At 39.2% G+C, this 22561-nt stretch overlaps 1 protein-coding gene across 1 annotated transcript in view; it reads left to right on the top strand.

The window, feature by feature from the left end:
• LOC130927434 (activin receptor type-1C) overlaps window positions 1-10029 on the top strand; it is a 39931-nt gene extending 29902 nt beyond the window's left edge. Inside the window, exons 6-9 of the mRNA XM_057853254.1 lie at window positions 709-865; window positions 2595-2719; window positions 2793-2923; window positions 7345-10029. Of these exons, the coding sequence (XP_057709237.1) occupies window positions 709-865; window positions 2595-2719; window positions 2793-2923; window positions 7345-7470 (539 nt within the window). The 3' untranslated portion in view covers window positions 7471-10029. The remainder of the gene's footprint in view (window positions 1-708; window positions 866-2594; window positions 2720-2792; window positions 2924-7344) is intronic.
• The last annotated feature ends 12532 nt before the right edge of the window (window positions 10030-22561 follow it).

Genomic DNA, 22561 nt, shown 5'->3' with positions numbered 1-22561 from the left:
GTTGGTGACAGGTGTCTTTTATACCGATAATGAGTTAAAACAAGTGCCAATAATACAGGTAACGAGTGGAGCCTCGTTAGACCTCGTTAGAAGAAGTTAGACCTCTTTGACAGCCAGAAATCTTGCTTGTTTATAGGTGACCAAATACTTATTTTCCACTCTAATTTGGAAATAAAATCTTTAAAAATCAAACAATGTGATTTTCTGGTTTTTTCCCACATTCAGTCTCTCATGGTTGAGGTTTACCCGTGTTGACAATTACAGGCCTCTCTAATCTTTTCAAGTAGGAGAACTTGCACAATTGGTGGTTGACTAAATACTTATTTGCCCAACTGTATGTCTGATTAACATAGAAAATATGCTTGCATGTTACACGCTAAAATAAATGATTTGTTGTCACACAAGGATAGCATTTTAGATAGATAACACCGCTTTAAACGCGACAAGTATGATTTGGAGCCAAGTTACTCGCTCCGATGGCATTTTCGGCATTTACCAACCTAAAAATGAGCCAGAGGAACGCTCACTTATCAAAATAAAGAAATCCAAGAGCTCCTTTCGTACCGTCACCTGTGAACAGCAAGCCATATTTGCATTGACTAAAGTTTACCGCAGTATTATAAGATTAAAATCGAGCTTTGCATATGATTACGCTAGACGGCCAGCCAACAAAAATTATGGACCTGTCCTGAACTTCCCTGTTTGCAGGGAAGCCAGCCATCGCTCACCGAGACCTGAAGTCAAAAAATGTCTTGGTGAAGAAGAACGGCACAGCAGCGATTGCCGATTTGGGCTTGGCCGTCAAACACGACTCCAGCACCAACAGCATCGACATTCCGACCAATCACAGAGTGGGAACAAAGAGGTTGGACTTTTTCAGTCAGCTCACACGACCATCACTTTGTAGGCGTAGAACAGCATCTGCTCATTAAAGTGGTGTGAAAAAGTATCTGAACCTTTTAGAATTTCTCACATTGCTGCATAAAGTCATCATCAAACGTGATCTGACCTTTGTCAAAATCACACAGATGTAAAAACTGTGTCTGCTTTAACTAAAACCACCCAAACATTTATAGGTTTTCGTATTTTAATGAGGATAGCATGCAAACAACGACATGGTGAAAAACAAGTCAATAAACCCTCTGTCTAAGGAGACTTAAAGAGCAATTAAAACCAATTTTTCCCAAACAATTTAAGTCAGGTGTTTGCCCAATCCCTGATGAGTGGTTTTAAGCTGCCCTGCCCACCATAAAACACACACCCGGTTAAGATTGTCTTGATGAGAAGCATTGTCTGATGTGCATCATGGCTCGGTCCAAAGAGCTGTCTGAAGACCTGCAATCAATGATTGTTGATTTTTACAAAGCTGGGAAAGGATACACAACCATCTCTAAAAGTCTGGATGTCAATCAATTGACAGTCAGAGAAGTTGTCTACAAATGGAGAGAGTTTGGCACTGTTGCTTCTCTCCCAAGGAGTGGCCATCCACCAAAGATGATGCCAAGAGTTCAGCGCAGAATAATCAGAGTTGTAAAGTACCCTACAGTGTCTGCTAAAGACTTACAGAAATCACTGGCTCAGTCCATTATCTCTGTGCACGCATCAACTATATGTAAAACTATGGCCAAGAATGGTGTTTATGGGAGTACTACACAGAGTAAGCCGCTGCTGTCTGAAAAAAAAAAACATTGTTTCTCGTTTAATGTTTGCAAAAAGGCACTTTGACACTCCACGGAAATTGTGGCAAAATATTGATGGACTGATGAAACCAAAGTTGAATTGTTTGGGAGTAACGCACAACGTCATGTGTGGAGGAAAAATGGGACAGTTCACCAACATCAACACCTCATCCCCACTGTGAAGCATGGTGGAGGGAGGATTTGGGGCTGTTTTGCTACCTCAGGGCCTGGAAAACTTGCAATCATTAATGGAAGAATTAATTCAAAAGTTTATCAAGATGTTTTGCAGGAAAAACCTGAGGCTGTCTGTCAGACAGTTGAAGCTAAAAAGAGGATGGATGCTGCAAAACAATGATCCAAAACACAGAAGTAAATCAACGTCAGAATGGTTTCAAAAGAACAAAATAAAAGTTCTGGAGTGGTCAGGTCAAAGTCCAGACTCCATTGAGATGCTGTGGAATGACCTGACAACAGACTCGTGCCAGACATCCCAGGAATCTGACTGAACTACAGCAGTTTTGTAGAGAAGAATGGGCCAAGTTTAGTCCTGATCGATGTGCCAGATTGATCTGCAGCTACAGGAAGCGTCTGGTTGAAGTTATTGCTGCCAAAAGGGGGGACCACAAAATATTAAATGTGATGGTTCATTTACTTATCTTTCCCCATTCTGTCATTGTTTGCATACTATCCTCATTAAAATATGAAAACCTATAAATGTTTGGGTGGTTTTAGTTAAAACAGACAGTTTTTTCATCTGTGTGATTTTGACAAAGATCAAATAATTTGATGGGGATTTTTTTCAGAAATTGAAGAAATTCCAAAAGGTTCAGTTCCTTTTTCGTACCACTGTCTACTGTATATGGAATGTTCTGCAGATACCAAGTCAATAGGCCCAGGTGCTGTTGTCTTCTACAGGTACATGTCCCCCGAAATCCTGGACGAGACCATCAACATGAGCAACTTTGAGTCCTTTAAGCGGGCGGATATTTACTCATTGGGTCTGGTGTTCTGGGAATTGGCCCGACGATGTTCAGTGAGGGGTATGACAATTCTCGTATACTGTACGAGTTATCATCGTCAAAAGTCAAGCTGATGCCAACGTTTTCCACACAGGACTTCAGGAGGATTTCCAGCTGCCTTATTATGACCTGGTGCCTTCTGATCCGTCCGTGGAGGACATGAGGAAGGTGGTGTGTGAGCTGAAACGGCGACCGAACATTCCCAACCAGTGGCAGAGCTGTGAGGTGACACATTACTCAACACTGTTATAATACTGACCACTATATTGTCTCATATCTAGTCCTCAACCATATGAGCTGCTCCAACAAAAGCAGAGGCTTCTCGCACGGTGTTTAAAAAAAAAAAAAAAAAAGAAAAAAAAAAGAAAGAGGGAGAGATGACAATCTCTGTAGGAAATGTATGGATTTGATTTTTTTTTTTTTTTTTTTCAAAAATGATTTATGACTAAACTCTCACCTCTGAAACTTCCACTTCAAGGTTTTCATCCAAAGCTGTTTGACTGTGCTTTTGTAGGTAGCTATCATAAGCATTGAGAAAACAATTTGAAGGGATCACCCAATGTTGGCTATTTTTGAGGATTTTTTTAGCATGTTTATAGATACAAATGCAATACCTTTATCGGGAGGGTTAGGATGCCAATTTCTCAGAATGATGAAAATAAGTATCTAAAAATAAAAGCTTTTGAAAGGCAACTAGAGTTGTCTGATAATCACTTTTTAACTGATAACCGATATCCTGATATTGTCCAACTCAAAAATCCGATACCGATATCAAACCAACACCGATATATGCGGTTGGGACTTAACATATTCATTCTTATCAATCATTTCTTGTTCATTGAATTTTTGCACCACGAATGCAAATGGTCTGCTCACATAACAAATCCCAAGAATCTTAGTTTGGAGACATCTCATGGTCAGTAAGCATAAACTACTGTGCTAAACAGTGACTAGCTCTTGTACAAAGGCAGACGGCTACATTCACTTTGAAGGCAACTTGCAAATTGGCTCAAAACCGATAATGAAAAACCAATATCGATATAAAATTAGTTTACCGATCTTTTTTCACCTGTTCTGTTCAGCTGCTTAGATAAGGAGAATAGGAATCTGAGTGTCCTTATGGTCGGAACAGTTTTAATCTATCACATGGATGTTCATTATGTTTTATTTATTGGGAGAAATCAAGGAGCAGTGAGGGGCAATGGGGGGGACAGAAAAGAAAGAAGCAGACGGAAGAGGAGAACAAACGACAACAAGAAGTACATTGTTGCTCCCCTATGCTACCTATGAACACAGTGATGCCATCATTAGCTAGTTATATATATATATATTTCCCAGATAGCCAAAGAGAAAGAGGAGGGGCAGAGAGTCCAAAGGAGACGTGATTAGTTGTATATCAATATATCAGTATACCAATGTAGGGTGTGGAAACCAGTATTATGTGAATCACATGTAAACGTAAATATATTTACATCCTATTCTATGCTACCTGATTGCTAATCCTGGCACCGACAGTTTCTCTAACTGAGTGTGTCTCACTGCACTCAGTCATGCGTGAACCCACTCAGACGTGAGATAGTCCTGCAGAAAGGTGGAAGTGCTGTGCGGTTGCCGCCCCAGGGCCCTGTGACCGCCCCAGCCAATCGGGGAGGTTTTGCTAGCGCAGCGCACCCCTCCTCCTACAGCTCCGGCAAAGGCCCCCCGGATCATCCGCGCCTTGCATAACCGGCCCTCAGGAAAGGGATGAGGGGACACGCCACCCTACGCCTGCCAGCCAGGACCCCCAGCCACCCACCGCCACAACCCCCCAACCGATGCGGAACACCGTGGGAGTCCCATGGCCCACTAGGCCCGGGGCCGAACAGGACCCACACCCAGAGGGGGCAACACTCCACCGGATCCGCGCTAGGGCCTAAGGAGGATGCTTGGGTAGGAAAGAGAGGATGGCGGAAGCGGGAAAACGCAGAGAGGCCGCTGCAGGGCGGCACAGGAGCCAAGCTCCGACCCTCCCACCCCCACAACTGACAGTCCAGACAAAGAGGAGAACACCCATATAAAAGTGTGGAACCCACCTACCGCACTATTAAAGTATGTGGCTGCCAGGTCCCCGACTAGCAGCCACTACCCAGCACTGTGATGGAATTGTGCCCATTGCTTCTTTGGGCATTTTGTCATATTTTAGAATCTTGAATTTGATCAAATTTGAAAAAGAAAATTAATCAATGAGCTTCTTCACCAATTCTAATCGGATAATAAGGATGTCCAAGTAACATTTTTCAACTTATCACCCAAATATCTGTTTTTAGTGGAAGTGCTCTCATATATATTGCATCATATTATTGCTAGAGTCACTTTTAACTTAGTGGTACTTTTATTAAATCACTAAGATAAACCAATGTGCTTATTGAAAATGGTGATAGGACTATGCTAATCGCACAATACGGTTGATATATTGGCCCAGCAAAAGACATGACGATAATATAGTGGTACTTTGACATACGATCGCATCGACATATGATCCTTTCGACATTAGACGTAAAATTTCGTCTTTTGTCTCGACATATGACGTCATGCTCGAAATACGACAATTTATGATAGCATCGCAAATTCATTGTTTTGCCGCATGGCGGACACGTGGCAGATTTTCTTGAGAGAGAAATCAGCATGGGTCCCAAGAAGGTTGGTGCAGGTGGTGAAAAAAAGGAAAAAGGTGATGCTTACCATTGCAATTCAGAATAAAATGAACATGAGCGTGATGTGCGTGTGAGTGAACTGGCTAAACAACGCCCCCCCCCCCCACTTACTTTAACAGTCACCACTGTAAATGGCGTTCATGACGACATCCACCACACGTTGGCGTCTCTTTATTCATGTTCAACTTCTTCAGTTGCTACTCACTTTTTGTCGGAGTCAATTGGGACCGCGTGTGTGCAGTCCGTTGCACTCCCGATTGACGAGTGGTCGAGCTGGGCATAAGTCAGGGGTGTCCAAACTTTTTGCAAAGGGGGCCAGCTCTGGTGTTGTAAAAATTTGGGGGGGCGACCTTGGCTGACTTTTTTTAAGTAGAACAATTAGGGCTGTCAAAATCGTCGCGTTAACGGGCGTTAATTAATTTTTAAAAATTAATCACCTTAAAATATATGACGCATTCAACGCACATGCCCGCTCAAACAGATTAAAATGATAGCAAAGTGTCATTTTCACTTGTTACTTGTGTTTTTTGGTGTTTTTCTGCCCTCTGCTGGCTGGATTTTATGGGTTTCAGCACTTTCAGGCTTCAGCATCATAATTATTATTGACATCAACAATGGCGAGTTACTAGTTTATTTTTGTGATTGAAAATTTTACAATCTTTATTAAAACGAAAACATTAAGAGGGCTTTTAATATAAAATTTATATGACTTGTACTAACATTTATCTTTTAAGAACTACAAGTCTTTCTATCCATGGATCGCTTTGACAGAATGTTAATAATGTTAATGCCATCTTGTTGATTTATTGTTATAATAAACAAATACAGTACTTATGCACAGTATGTTGAATGTATATGTCCGCCTTGTGTCTTATCTTTCCATTCCAACAATAATTTACATAAAAATATGGATTATATTATAGATGGTTTGAATTGCGATTAATTACGATTAATTAATTTTTAAGCTGTGATTAATTCAAAATTTTAATCGTTTGACAGCCCTAAGAACTATATATTTAAGCAAATTTTAGCAAGCCATTCTGTGCATCATATTTGATTTTTTTTTTTTTTTCATTATTTAATGAATAATTTCAACAATCTCACAATTAGCCTTTGTGGCGTTCTCTTTCGACTCCCGGGCTATTGCGAAATACTACTGTGAAATAAACTAGCTTCAAGTTGCTTCAATTTCTCACAACGTATCTTCCCTGTAATCTTGTCGTACATGTCAGCGTGTCTTGTTTGGTAATATCGCCTTACATTGAACTCTTTAAAAACAGTGACTGTCTCTTTGCAAATGAGGCGGACACAGTTGTTGCGTATTTTAGTGAAGAAATAGTCCAATTTCCACCTATCCTTGACGCATCGGCCATCACAGTCAACTTTCTTTTTTTTTTTGTTGATTGTCGTCATTTTAGAAAATTGGGAGCAAAGGGTCACATGGGGTAATGTTGCTTAGAGTGCTGCTGCCTTTTAGTGGGTAAATGATGAGTAGCATTTAGTGTGTAAGCTACTTCATATGCTGGTAGCAGTACTGCTGACCAACTTATTAAGTCTGTGTGCGGGCCAGACGTTATTGATTTTAGGACAGACGCTGGGGGCCGGATGAAATTTGACCACGGGCCGCATTTGGCCCCCGGGCCGGACTTTGGACATGTCTGGCATAAGTGGAAGTCTGCTTCCTTTTTTACTTTTTCGGAACGCATCCTGCCCTGCCACGCATTACACTACACACCTGGAACGAATTAAATTCTATGTAGTGGTACCAGTGTATGCTCAAAATGCTAGCCTTAACTAGCATGTGCCCGTTCTGTATTGTGCTTAAGTGCCACAAGATGTCGTCAAAGCTCTAGCTAAAAAGGAGCATCATTAATGGTGTCAAGTAAGTTGAGGTTCTACTTTGCATAGGAACTAAGTGTTGCCTCCTCTATGTACACTGTGTTGACAATCTAGGCTCTGCGCGTCATGGGCAAGTTGATGAGAGAGTGCTGGTACGCTAACCCCGCCGCCCGCCTCACCTCTCTGCGGGTCAAAAAGACTGTCGCCCAGCTGTCCACCATCAAAGATGCCAAAGAGTGAAGACATTTCTCAGCCCCACGCTGGGTCAGAGAGGGTGCTGCTGGACTGAGACCGCACCGGGAAGGTACCATCCCATGTCCAGGTGGTCTTCATAGGATAAATACAGAAAGTCGATTGAGGTTGTTCTTGGTGCCAAAGAATAGTGGAAGGTGCCTGTGGCAGTTTAGCACCAGTTTTGTGGTCATTAGAACCAAACCAATGGTATAAAAACATGACCTATGTGGAAACCTTGCTACCTCGTGTAAAGAAGTGCCCTAAAATTGCTCCTAGTTACCGTGTCGTGCCATGTTTTGTAGCCAACAGTGTGTTAAAATGAACTCATCGGCTGCCATTGAAATCCCTAGATGTCAAATTTAGTCGTGCTATTTGCAGAGGTTACACTATAAAAAGCGTACTTATTTGTAAAAGGCACTTGCACAGGTGATCGGATGTCCTTTAAGTAAAATGTCCAAATGCACTGAAAATTGAAAAGAGGCACTTTGTATTTTGCACTCCAAGTCAACAGAGGGCAGCACCCTTTTTTAACATGCTAAATTGATTTACAGTGGAATCCCTTAACTTTTAAGTACATTTATTTCCACAACACTTGAGGCCTAATAGTAATTCCACCCCTGCATTGGAGTTTTACTGCTTTAAATGAAAGTCTTACCATCATTTGTACTTTTTTTTTTTTTTTTTAATTGCTTCACGTATATTTTTAGTTGATGACGCTTTATAGTGTTCGACATTTAGGTTTCCACTGCAACTTGATGCCACCTCTAATGATTAATCAAAAACAAGAAGGGAGAAAATTCTCTATCTGTGGCCCACTCATCATTGTCAGCTCACTCTTGCCTAATGAGGAGCCCATTGGAATTACAAAACCAGTTGGTCTCTTAACTGCAGTGAAGAATGTAACAGAAAAGGAAATTGTCTTCTCATTGTTCATTTGTGTTTCCTAGTACCTAACAGTCACATTCTTTAAAAATGCGCTAAAAGATTTTTGCACAGTAAAAGCATTCCGTTGCCAAAAAGAGCAGAATGCTAGTTTGGGGACAAACTGAAGCTCATTCACGAATGTAAAGTGTAAATATTTATAATTCTCTTTGTGTTTTCATTTGAACTGTCAAAGCCAAAGTTGCCTGACGACCAGACAAATGTTATATAGATAGGGAAAACCTCAGAACAGCAGGTATTTCAGAGTACTTGAATAGGATGTTCTAAAACCTGTTGAAGGGAGAGGACACGCTGACAAGTGTGTGTCTGTGTGCACTTCAATATTGAACTTGAATCTTAGTGGTGTTTGTGAAACTGTGATTCTGCAGAGCACTTTTTATTTTCATTGTGACTACCCATCCATTTACATGCTCTTGTATTCAAATTATAAAGGAAAATATTTTCATATATGTTGAAAGAGCAAATGTAAAGCATATATTTGCAGCTTATTGTCATGGACATTGTGTTGAAAGTAGCACGGTAAAGAAATCCAAATGCAGTATTAATGAATGCACTTTTTGTCTTAGCTTGATTTTTAATCATATTTCAACTTTTATCATGTCAGATTTGCTTTTTCCATGAAATTCAAACATGGATTGTTAAGACTATCAAGCAAGGACGTAGGTTTGGTCTCAACATTTGTAGGGACGATATAACAGCATTACCCACATGTACACTTTCTGCCAGGGACGGGACATTAATAAGACTATACAGATTATTGAACGGGGGTCAGGGCAACATTTCTCAAGAATAAGAACCTAATTAATTCATAGGCTAAATGATCAATGCAAAATAAACCTGTAATGACATACTAGCTTTCGTGTGTATTTGTTCACGTGATACAATGTTCAATTCAAACATTTCTTTTCAAAAACTACTAAAAAATATTTTGAAGTGTAAGTCCCTTTATTGATAAAAATGGGGCGCTACCCAAGAATGGGTCCACTTCTGGGGGACAACTGGAGCACTCTTAGACTAAAACTAAAGTATTGTAATATAAAAGGGATTTGGGGATAAAATCAATGAAAAAAAGTCTGATATATCCAAGGACTGATCTACATCTGAGGCATACTAGACTACCCCAGGACTTGAACCAAAATACTGTCATGAAATTGTTGTGTGTGATTTTATTTCACAGATGTTTTTTTCATGTCAGTGTCGCCCTGAAGTGGACCCATTCTTTGATAGCCCCCCCCCCCCCCCGTTTTTTTTTTTTTTTTTTAAATAAAGGGACTTGCTCTCTGAAGCTATTGCACTGGATTACCGTAATGCACATAATGCAAACAATGATTGGAATGAGGGAAGGCTAGCTTGACTTTGTTATTCCTTGTGGAGGCTGGCCTGACTGCAGTAGTTTTGCATCTTAGCAAGTTCACACAGTTTAATGTTATGCTAACTCTGATGCAGGTTGGGTTTCAGTAGCAAAATTAGTGGTGTTTCCACCCCCTCCACAACATTGACACCTTTTTACATTACTTACAGTGGCTGCTGCTGGCCGGAAAATAAAAAAAAAACTTCTAATATCCCTCCTCTTCGAAGGGGGCAGAGGAGGCGGCCATAACGGATTTTAAGGGGGGCCAGCCCCCCCCCCCGTGGCAGAAAAGTGTAATTGCATGTAATTGACTTTCCTTAATATAAATAAGAGTTGTAAAGCAATAAAACTGCAACAAAAATGAATTAAAAGAACAAATATATAATGCATATATATATGTATATATATATATATATATATATATATATATATATACAGTATGTGTGTATATACTATATGCATATGTATATATTTATATTAGAGAAAAAAAATTTTTTAAATGATTTATTTCTTTGATTGAAAAAAAATATATATTTTTTGATTGAAGCTCTTTGAAACTTTTTTGGGGATTAAATGATTTAGACACAAATGTCCTAATCATAATATGGCCCAAACACAAAAAGGATTGCTTCAATCAAAGAAAACTTTTGCAATGAAAACTTGTGTTCAAATGCAAATTTTTCAATCTTTTTCAAATTTTTTTTTTTGATGTAAGTGATTTTTCTTTTTGAAAATCTGTATTTTTTTGAAGCAACTTATTTTTTGATTGAATAATAAAGAGAAAAATGTCCTAGCCAAAATGCGGCCCAAACACAAATCAACATTACTTCAATCAAAAAGTTGCTTCAATAAAAAAATAATAATCTTGACTTCAATCAAAAAAAAAAAAAACAAACAAAAAAAAATTTATCAAAGAAAAATAGCTTTCACATGCATTTTTTTTTTTTTTTTTTTTTTAGTTTTTTGTTTCAAATGTATTTTTGCATTCACTTTTTTTTTTTTTTTTTTTTTTTTTTTTTTGATTGAAGAGACTTTTTTGGTTGAAAATATATATTTTAATTGAAGCAACTTTTTTTTAATTGAAGCAACTTTTTTTTTGATTGAATAATAAAGACACAAATCTACCTCCATATGGCCCTGCTGGGGTAAATATATCTACATTACTTACAGTGGCTGCTGCTGGCTGAAAAAAAATTCATCCCTCCTCTTCAAAGGGGGTAGAGGAGGCAGCATGTTGTAGACATTAATCTGGGCTGTGTGAGTGTGCGTGTGTGTCTGAGTGGCGGGGGGTGGGGGGGTCACAATTTGAACATCCTGAAAAGTTGGTAGTGTTTTGTCCCTTACAAACCTGCGTCCTTGCTATGAAGCCATTGGAGTTATTTGTAACGTGCAAAGACTCAGTTAATTTGCCATTAGGAGATTACTAACGCCATTTATGTGACTGCATTGAGTGAAACCCCTGAAGTTAACGGCCTTGAAGTTGAACATATTGAATGCGACCATTATTTTTTGTACTACTCAAGGGAAACGTAGTTTTTACGTAATTTAGTAATACAAGGCTAAAGACAAAAATACAGGTAGTCCCCGGGTTACGACGAACCCGACTTACGCGATTTTGACTTTACGATGCCTGAGTTTTGTCTTTTTTTTTTTTTTTTGTTATGTTGACTTTTCTTTTGTGATTCATGGTTTTATTTTGGCGCGGGAAGCGTTGAACAGGAAGCGAGCGCTTATGCGCCGCCCATCCCACACACGCACATACAGAGCAGCCGAGTGACACAGAGTAGTGACAGAGGTGACAGTCTGCGAGCACATTTGTTGCTTGTGAAGCATCCAGAAGCGACGGCTGTACATAACCCCTTTTGTACTGTTTATTGTGCGTTTTCAATTGTGGTCGAATACTTGGGGTGAGTTTATGTGATTGTTTGTGATGATGTGCGGACACCAACTGACACATGCTAATCGTTTGTTATTGCTGTATCAGAAGCTACTTGTAAACGCAAATTTAAATTGCTTTTGAATTTCATTTTATTGCAGTTTCATTCTGCATGTGTTGATGTCATGAGCAGGTGAATAAAGTCAGCAAAAATCACACGGATGTCTGACATCGTCATTTCGGAGCTTAGCTCGCTGTCTAGCTGGGACTTAGCTCCAATGTCTTGGCGAGGACAGTACATTGATGTTTAATACATGTTTTTGGATTTTTTTTAAAATTTATAGGGTGTTTTGAGGTATTGAAAGGGTTAATTCCGGTTAACATAGAAATCTGGGTTATATTGCCAACACTGGAATGGCTACCTGTACATGCAGTGGTGCTTTAAGATACAACTAACCAAACTTGGATGTTGCTTTGACTAGCAATCAAAAACCAATTGAGATAAATGTTGGATAAACACATATAGACTGACAATGTGACAAATCTAACATGCATATGGCGGAAAACACTCAGGTGACGTGAAGTTCTGCTCCGAGACCCCCAATTTGGCCAAATTTCAAAATTGTCCTATATGCATGTGTGATACATCATTGGAAAACTTAAAATCTCAATTTTCTGGGGAAATAAAAAATTTGAACAGGAGGGCATTAAAAAAAAAAAAAAAAATTAAACTCCTATACCCTAACTCGTTGTGAAAGCATGAGATAGCATAATTAAAGACACCATGATTTTAATGAGATATTATCGCGTATTTACGTTGTTTCGATCCAAAAACTCCATGTAGCATGCCTCACCGAGTGTCAAAAAATAGCTGTGAATAGCCTCAGCCTGACTTTTTGGGGATTTTATGGGTGAAACACGGTAATATAACAAGGGTCGCAAAGCAGAAATCACAGACATCAAGGAGTGGTCGAGAATTTCCTTTTCAAATATTTCATTTTTTCTTTGTTTTTATTGATTATTTATCATCGAAAAATATTGGGGAAAATGTGACAGTAACAACAATTAAGCGATAGTTATGAGGTAGCTAGCCATGACCTATTTACAGACACTGTTTTTTTCATTGTGACGTAAGTTGTTTAAAAGTTTAAAATATGTGAGTGAATAATTGTTTGAAGTAGTTTTTTTTTCTTTTTTAACTAAAAATTAGACATCAATGAATGCTTCTAAGCTAAAAATGCTAGACATAGACACCAAAGCGGCTGCGCGGTGTCTGTAAATGGGGGTCTCCAGGGTAAAACGGACAAATTAAAAATAGTTTGGGGGCTTAATGCACTATGAAACTGCTATGGCAGCATATAAACATATTTTTCTAGCAAAAAAAACAGTTCTTTTGGCTTAAAATACAGCAGTTTATTTTAAAGAGTGGTGCAAGAGCAGAAACTGCTTTTTCAGCCTTGTCTGTGTTATCTGCCTTATACATTTTTTATTGTCACTGAAAAAGATCTAATAATCTATCGTTTTGAGTGACCTATAGTAGTTATAATACTTGTGCTGGGTTGTTGGGGCCAAGGTTTGTTAAATTGACTCATATGAAACCTCAAAATCAGGGCTTATCCATGATTTTTTGGGGGGGAGTTTCAAATTAATTTTCCACACTAAATGGAGGCCTACGCAGATAAAAACCCATCCAAGACCACTCCCAGACACATAAAGTACAACTGTGAAAATTTCGTCAAAATCCGCCCAGCGCTCCGTGTCCATAAAACACGAACACAGAGACAGCCACACAGACCAATTTGCCTTTATGGGGATCACGATATCCTTCAGAAATGAATCCCTTATTCATATTTCGGAAAATTGTACTTTTTTTTTTTTTTTTTTAAAATCCAGCATCTTGTTGTGGAGTACTCAAAGCCACAACATATCATCGCAGCACCTTTAAATTTGTACATGAAACCATAAAGTCTGAAAGCCAACTGCGACATTGCAATCGCAAGAGACGCGTCTTTTGTCCAAAAGATGGCGCCGTCACCTCCACAATCAGAGATTTCCAATGGTAATTTTTGGACTTTCAAATCAATTTTCCGCACTAAATGGAGGCCTACGGAGATCAAACCCATCTAAAAACACTCCCAGAGACATAAAGTATAACTACGTAAAATTTCATCAAAATCTGCCCAGCTGTCTCAGAATCCATAGGGAAAGAACATAAAAATGCAGATGCACACACACAGACCAAGTTCCATTTATACAGTGCTGGCCAAACGTATTGGCGCCCCTGCAATTCTGTCCGATAATGCTCAATTTGTCCCAGAAAATGATTGCAATTACAAAAGCTTTGTTAGTAATATATTCATTTATTTTGCTTGCAATGAAAAAACACAAAAGAGAATGGAAAAAAAATTAAATCATTATCATTTTACACAAAACTCCAAACATGGGCCGGACAAAACTATTGGCACCCTCTAATTTGCACATCACAGGTGGTTGCAATAACTAATTCACACTGCAGCCAGTTAAAATGGATTAAAGTTGACCCCAACCTCTGTCCTGTGTCCTTGTGTGTACCGCATTGAGCATAGAGGAAAGAAAGAAGACCAAAGAATTGTCTTAGGGCTTGAGAAGCAAAATTGTGAGGAAGCATGGGCAATCTCAAGGCTACAAGTCCATCTCAAAAGACCTGAATATTCCTGTGTCTACTGTGCGCAGTGTCATCAATAAAGGCCGAGTTATACTTCCGCGTCAGACCTACGCCGTCAAGGAAGAATCGAGTTACGACCCTACGCCGTAGGCTTACGCCCGCCTCTCAAATTTTCTAACCTTCGCGTCACCTAGACGTGTATGACGTGACGAAAACGGACTGTGATTGGTCCGCTCAGACTGTTGTTTCCAGTTTACCGCGAAAACACCGCCATTGTAGAATAGAATCAAACATTATTTTCTACACGCAAAAATGCACCAAGCCGACGGGAGTATCATCGAAGAGCAAATCTCGTCAAGACATTATTATTGTGATTGCCAAATGGCAAGGTCGGCGATCGGAAAAAAAAAATGGAAGAACCACCGAGACGTGGGTGTTCGGAATCGAGTGGCCACACGAAGCGGTGACCCAGTCGGCTAAAAACTGCCAACTTTTGATCACTTTATGTCGTATTTTTGGTTGGTGCACTTCATCATTTACTGTGTACATATGTTTCAAGAAGAATAAAGCACAGATTTGGTGTCAAAAGAGTTGTTTTGATCTTTAATTTTCAATAACAGACACTTCACACACACAATACATCATCACTGATTGAGAGTGCCTCGGTGCTTTTTATGATAACCTTAAAATCAAGCCTCCCAACGCAGTTTGGGAAGTTCCCTAGACGCCAGAAATCTGCTATGGCTTCCCACTGGCTGGTTGTAGGACACGGCAAACAAATCAGGCTGGAGGGCTTTGCAGACCTTGAACGCAGTGCTCGACGCCAGTTTGAAGCTAGCCGCCACAGCTAGCTCTCTCCACCCGAGTCTAAAACTCTCTGTGCGGCATCAAAAGTCGGCCAGACCGCCTCGAAACAGTCTTCTGCATCACCTGCCCGTCAACATTTGTATGTTCAATATTTATTCAGTGTTGATGAGCAGAATATTTACTTTCAAGAGTTCCATCTTGCATTGTTTATTTTTTCTCCGACTAGCGGAAGTAAACAAGCATGCCCCAAAACCGTACAAACATAACGCCACATCCCTCTAGTGGCTTGGCGGTGAATTACAGAGCAACGCGTTCCCTCACCGCAGAACTATCGAATGTCGAATGACGCTGTAGTCGCTACGCCGTCACCGCAACGCGGGAGTATAACTCAGGCTTAAGTGTAAAGCCAATGGCACTGTGGCTAACCTCCCTAGATGTGGAAGGAAAAGAAAAACAGACAATAGATTTCAACGAAAGATTGTGCGGATGGTGGATAAAGAACGTCGACTAACATCCAAACAAGTTCAAGCTGTCCTGCAGTCCGAGGGTACAACAGTGTTAACCCATACTATCCGTCGGCGTCTGAATGAAAAGGGACTATATGGTAGGATACCCAGGAAAACCCCACTTCTGACCCAGAGACATAAAAAAGCCAGGCTGGAGTTTGCCAAAACATACCTGAGAAAGCCAAAAACGTTTTGGAAGAATGTTCTCTGGACAGATGAGACAAAAGTAGAACTTTTTGGATAAAGGTATCAACATGGAGTTTACAGGAAAAAAAGTCCTTCAAAGAAAAGAACACAGTCCCCACAGTCAAACATCGCGGAGGTTCCCTGATGTTTTGGGGTTGCTTTGCTGCCTCAGGCACTGAACTGCTTGACCGTGTGCATGGCATTATGAAGTGTGAAGACTACCAACAAATTTTACCACATAATGTAGGGTCCACCATGAGAAATCTGGGTCTTCCTCAGAGGTCATGGGTCTTCCAGCAGGACAATGACCCATAAAAAACACTTCAAAAGCACCTAGAAAAAGGGTTTGAGAGAAAGCACTGGAGACTTCTAAAGTGGCCAGCAATGAGTCCAGACCTGAATCCCATAGAACACCAGTGGAGAGATCTGAAAATGGCAGTTTGGAGAAGGCACCCTTCAAATCTAAGAGACCTGAAACAGTTGGCCAAAGAAGAATGGTCTAAAATTCCAGCAGGGCATTGTAAGAAACTGGTTGATGGATACCGGAAGCAGCTGTTCGCAGTTATTTTGTCTAAAGGTTGTGTTACCAAGTATTAGGCTGAGGGTGCCAATACTTTTGTCCGGCCCATTTTTGGAGTTTCGTGCAATTTTTTTTTTCTCTTTTGTGTTTTTTCCATTGCAAGCAAAATAAATGAAGATATTACTACCAAAGCATTTGTAACTGCAATCATTTTCTGGGAGAAATTGAGCATTAGCTGACAGAATTGCAGGGGTGCCAATACTTTTGGCCATCATTGTATATAAGTATAGATATAGATGACATATAGAATGCCAAAGAGTCTGGTGTATAACATTAGTTCCTTTAAAAGTGTCATAGTGTCTGTTTGTTTGCATTGCCAGTAATGAGATTTTATTTTGCAGTTTGACCCTGCAATGCATAATCTGTTACACAATTTTTACTATTTTCAAAGTCCAAATCCTAATTGGAAGTCAACCAGACCGTGCTCAACTTGAGGGTTCTACTTCATTCAGAAATCTGATGTAACATGTCTTTTTAAAAACCGGTTGAGACTTGATTGCTGTGATAGTCCTCCCTGTGGTCGTCAACATTATGCTGTCTTTTATTTTGCACAATTCATAAAGAGCGAATCAATAAAATGTTATGTGACTGTGGCGTCATTTTTTAAAGGAAGCGATTGATGTGAAAGCTCACCGTTATTTTCACAGCATCAAGCCGAGAATGGTGTATGGATTATCAACGTTCGTGACTCATTCTCATCTTTCCTTTTCTTATACAACTTCTGATGTGAAAACGTCTGTTAGACAGGAAGCGGCGCAGCAGTCAGCGCTGCACTGATTTGAGTCAAGTAGCGCAAATGTGGTTGAAGGTGCTGGTCACAAGCAAATTCATAGGAAGCACCTTTTTAGCTCATCATTCATGTTGGAAACTTCAATATAAGAGCTCCAATTGTCTTTTTACAACAATAATTTAATCTTAGTATTATTAGGGCATTAACATTTTACATACTTAAGAGTGTAGGCCGAGTTCTACTTTTGGGGGGGGGGGGGGGGGCAAAACATGTTGATGACCTCGAATCACAGTATCAGCAATAAAATTAATTTAAAAGATATATGCTCGGTTAGTAGGGTTAGGGTCTCTTACGTGCTCGTCACATGATCTGTTCGAAAAATAATTTTAACCCATTATGAAATATTATGTAAGATTGTTGTTCATTTCATTCGTTTTTGTCGTTTGTTTTATTGCTCTACCACTTTTGTAGGCAAGATTTTACCTGCTAGGTCTTTCATATGCAGGTAGTCCCCGGGTTATGACGTACTCAACTTATGCGATTTCGACTCTTCGACGCTGAAGTCTCAGTCACGATTTTGTCTCCTGTCGTTTTTTTTTTGTCTCATAAACAGTATGTTATTGTACCTCACAGTATCATATATTTTACTTTACCTCATTAATATGACATGTTCTGTCCTCACTAAACGTGAAGTTGTTCATCTTGACAGACAATGAACAAGGCAATTGTGCTTTTTGAAGCTTTGTACTGCCTTCACTTTTGACAATTTGTAAAGCTGTAACACACATACTAGTATGTACATTGATGTTCAAAAAGACACACATATTAACAATAAAAAACTTGACACAAAACAATTGGTGTTCAAATGTCCATCTAGTCTGATTAATATGTAAATTTAGTAGATTAAATTAGCCAAATTTGCCTAGCAAAAGTCCGATAGCTTAAATGAATAAATGAATGAATGCTTGATTTGGACATGAAAATAAAAATAATAGACAAACAAAACAAAAAAATCAGACAGAACCAATGATATTCTCGAGATAACAGCAACAATTTTTAAGATAATTATAATAATGATAATAATAAACAAGATCAGAATGTATTCAATGTGTCCAAAAAGGAGTAGGATGAAGCATTTGCTTATTAAAACCTACCCTCCATTTCTATTCCTTAATTATATAGTGTATCACAAAAGTGAGTACAGCCCTCGCATTTCTGAAGATATTTAAGTATATCTTTCATGGGACAACACTGACAAAATGACATTTTGACTCAATGAAAAGTAGTCTGTGCAGCTTATATAATAAATTTATTTTCCCCTCAAAATAACTCAAAATATGGTCATTAATATCTAAACCCCCTGGCAACTAAAGTGAGTACCAATATCATTTATATAAAGAATAAACAGTTTTGGACCTAACACTGAACCCTGGGGGACACCACAAGAAATGTCCAAGCATGATGATGAGTAGTCACCCAACTTCACAAATTGTTTTGTGCTACTTAAATAACTCTTTACCCAGTGTAGTGCCACTCCCCTGATCGCATACTTTTCAAGATTATTGATTAAAATGTCATATGTCAATGTCATAATGGTATCAAAAGCTTTTTTAAGATCTATGAATATTCCAACTGAGTGTAATTTGTTATCAAATGCTATGAATGCTAACATATTTACAATTCTCAAAGCAAATCCCTCACCCGTAACTCCACAAACTGTAGCTGTGAACTTAATTACAAATGCATACGCAAACATATATTAGCTGAAACAACTTACAGCCTGATGTAGGACAAACCAGAGCGCAGCTATCCTTATTCCATGTCAGACGTCTAAGCCTGGTTCTGTCATACAAGGCGACAGTCAGACCCAACGCTGCCACCAGAGGGCAGTGTATCCTCCATCATTAAATAAATAACAATACTTTTGGACTTTTTGAATAGTTATTTTGTGGGGGTTAATTCCAAACTACGCGGAAATTCTGGCTACGTTGCCAGCGTAGGAACGGAACTCGTTCGTAATATGGGCACTATCTGTATAGACCCTACCCACGTGACGTCACAACTCCGTCCTCCTGACTGGTACCGCCCAATTGTCCGTCAACACATCGTGTTTACCTGTTACGGCTACGTACATTCCTCCTATTTACGGCGTGTTTTTCTGCTCGTTAACATTAATAATCAAAATGGTGAAGGCGTGTGTGGCGGTCGGTTGCAATAACAGAGAAGATAAACGGAGAGACTTGAAGTTCTACCGGATTCCGAGAGACCCGGAGAGGAGAGAGCGAGATGTGCTGCTGCAATTCGACGAGAAAACTGGGCTCCAAACGATTACCACAGATTATGTAGTAGTCATTTTATATCTGGTAAGATGCATTTAATATATATTTAGAGGGTTTTGGGCTGACAACCACAATTAAGATCATTGCTAGGCTAATCGCCAACAACATACACGTATGTATGTAGTGAGAGTGCTATCGCTAAACCATATAAACATTAAAAGCCCTAGCTCCATTGACAAATGACATGAAATACATTAGACTTGACAGTGGATGTTAGCAAGAACAAAAGATTTTGAATTGAAAATTTTCCAAGCACAAGATTCCTGCCGAATTTTCGTGGACGAGGACCTGTTTCACCCAACCAGCAACGAAGTATTTATAAGCCTCCAAGCTCTTAAAGTTTTTCAAACTTTCGTGAGAATAGGCTGATTTTGTGTGGACAAGATAGTTGTAAATATCAGGGTAGCTAGCAGATGTCAGGCAAATACGGCGAAGACAGCGGGTCGAAAAACATCGATTTAGGCATCAAATATGGATCTGGCGAATGGATAAACTGAAGCTTTTCCACATAACGCCTTTTATGCAACGCATCCAGTGAGTTTACGGCATCCGAAAGCACCGGGTCTTCCATGAAATGCATTATAAATTGCTCGATCAATTGAGACCATTGATAATACAGACACAAAATGACGGACAAGGTGGCGGAACAATACAGCGATCACGTGATTTTGTGACGTCGGTGGGTAGGGTCTATTGGGAAGACAATTACATGTAATGACATTTTTGCCCACTGGGAGTGGCACTGCCCCGTCTGCCTCCCCTCAATCTCCGTGTATGCTTAAGAGTAGTATTTCATGTGTCTCCCTGACAAATGATTTTTTAATCATTGTAAAAATGCAGTTTGCAAACACAATTAAAAAAATATTCAAATAGCTCTGAATCAAAAATGAGTTTGATTACACCATGTAACACTGTTTTTGTTCCCAGGTTCTATGTGGTATTTCCCAGTTTGTTTCTTCGCATTAACATATAAAAAGTTTTTTGTTTCCCAATAAGTTTGGGTTTGTGATCACGACTTTGAAATTCTATTTCCACTTTTCCTGACTGTTGAACTTTCTAATGCTTTTGTACTTTATTAAATATACATTTTCCTCCTTATTTTATAGACTTAGTTTGACCTGAAACACAAAGAAATGACATTTAACATAACTTAATTTCCAGACTATATGACGCTACTTTTTCCCTCATTTTGAATCCTGCGGCTTATAGTCCAGTGCGGCCATTTGTTGATTTATTTGGGTTAATAGGCAACACTTTATTTGACAGCAGTGTTATAAAACTGCCATAAGACCGTCCTAATTATGGCATGACACTATCATGGGCATGAATGAATGCTTATGACAGATCTTTTAACGACAGATCTTTAACATCCATTCAAAAGTGAGATAATTTGCCACATGACACAAAATGACATCTATCATGAGCATTCATTCATGCTCATGGCATTGTCATGTCATAATTATGACGGTCTTATGGCACCACTGTCAAATAAAGTGTTACTAAATACCATAACTAGCAATTAATGAAACAACTGGAAGAGTAATTGAATAAATAATTTCGGGCTGCAGCTATCGAATATTTTAGCAATCGAGTAATCGACTGAAAATTCTATCGATTAATAGAGTAATCGGATAAAACAAATATATTTTTAGGTGAAGAGCAATTATAAATATACATGAGAAAACAAGACATTTTATCTAATCTTGAACCATTTTCAGTCAATCAATGTCTTTATTTCCGATGTATATTGTTGAAAACAGCCAACAACTGCATCTCAGATGTAACTAGAATAAAAAGACTAATACACTGCTTTCACTCAAAAAACTTTTAGATCTTATTAAAAAAATATATATTTACAGTGGGGAGAACAAGTATTTGATACACTGCCAATGCGAAAACCTATTGGCAGTGTATCAAATATCAAATACTTGTTCTCCCCACTGTATATATATAATATATATGCCTTACCTAAAAATGCCGTTACACTTGATAGCACACATCACTTAAAAGTTAGGATTTTTTCCCACGTGTTTCAATTGAATTTCTATTTGTGTCAAGCCATTTTTAAGTTCTAGTTAAGTTTGAAGTTACTCCAAACTGTAAGTCCTGATAGGATTTTGAGTTTTGTATGATACAGGCTGTATTGGGGCACATTAGGGACCAGTGCTACTTTTATCCAGCAATAACTACTGAGCTAAAATTGATAGTTAGCATTATTAAGTTTTTATTTTACACCTTCATCACTCCCCAACGCTATGTTATGTTAAAGCCTGTATGTAAGACACGTTAGCCACGCATCGACAGTCGTCATAATTAATAGAAACCTAGCCTTCCGCAGGGCTAACGTTACGTGAGCTAGTGACAGTAACGTTAATCTTATTTATTAGCGCTTAGCGCTCTACTGCTTTAAGATGGCGGCTGTTTACTAACGCGCCCAGACGCGGCCGAGTCTGTCATTTCACATCTAGTTCAACATACATGTGATCTCTATGAGACGCATCAGACGCTATCTGCTACCAACGTAGCATCGTGCGGGCTAGTATTTTGCAACGTTAGCGTCGTTTGTAGCGGCTGTCGGCTGCAGTAAGTTTTTTTTTTTTTTTTTGCTTCTTCCTCTACGCACGTGACATCAGTGCGTTGTCCCGCATTAAAAGTAGTCCGAGCAAAACGTGAGGCTTAGAGCTGTCAAAATAAACGATTACTCGAGGTGAATAAAATTACTCGGATCAGTTTTTAAACTCGAGTTACTCGAGTTGCTCGAGTATTTGTTTCAGCTCTAAAATAATTAGCACAGAACCTGAATTTTGATTGTTATTTACATCTGTAGTGCTGGAATGCATGCAGGAGGCATGTTGGATGACAACAGTGTTGACAGCAGGTGGCAGCAGAGGTTGACCGTCTCCCCAAGGGAGCATTGATGGCCAAATGAAGCTTTATGAAGCAATACTTCAAAGCTTTGAACCAATTGGCTGCAAAGCTTCATGGTGGTTCATTTGGTCTTATGATGCCGCTGTCAAATAAAGTGTTATCGGTGAATATCTTTTGGTTTAAGTATCCCATAAAACAGTGAAGAGAGCTGCGGCTTATAGTCCAGTGCGGCTTATCTATGAACAAATGCCATTTTCGTATCAAACTT

The sequence above is a fragment of the Corythoichthys intestinalis genome, chromosome 12 (assembly GCF_030265065.1).
Source record: "Corythoichthys intestinalis isolate RoL2023-P3 chromosome 12, ASM3026506v1, whole genome shotgun sequence".
Taxonomy (NCBI): domain Eukaryota; kingdom Metazoa; phylum Chordata; class Actinopteri; order Syngnathiformes; family Syngnathidae; genus Corythoichthys; species Corythoichthys intestinalis.
This window is presented reverse-complemented; position numbering and strand designations above follow the sequence as displayed.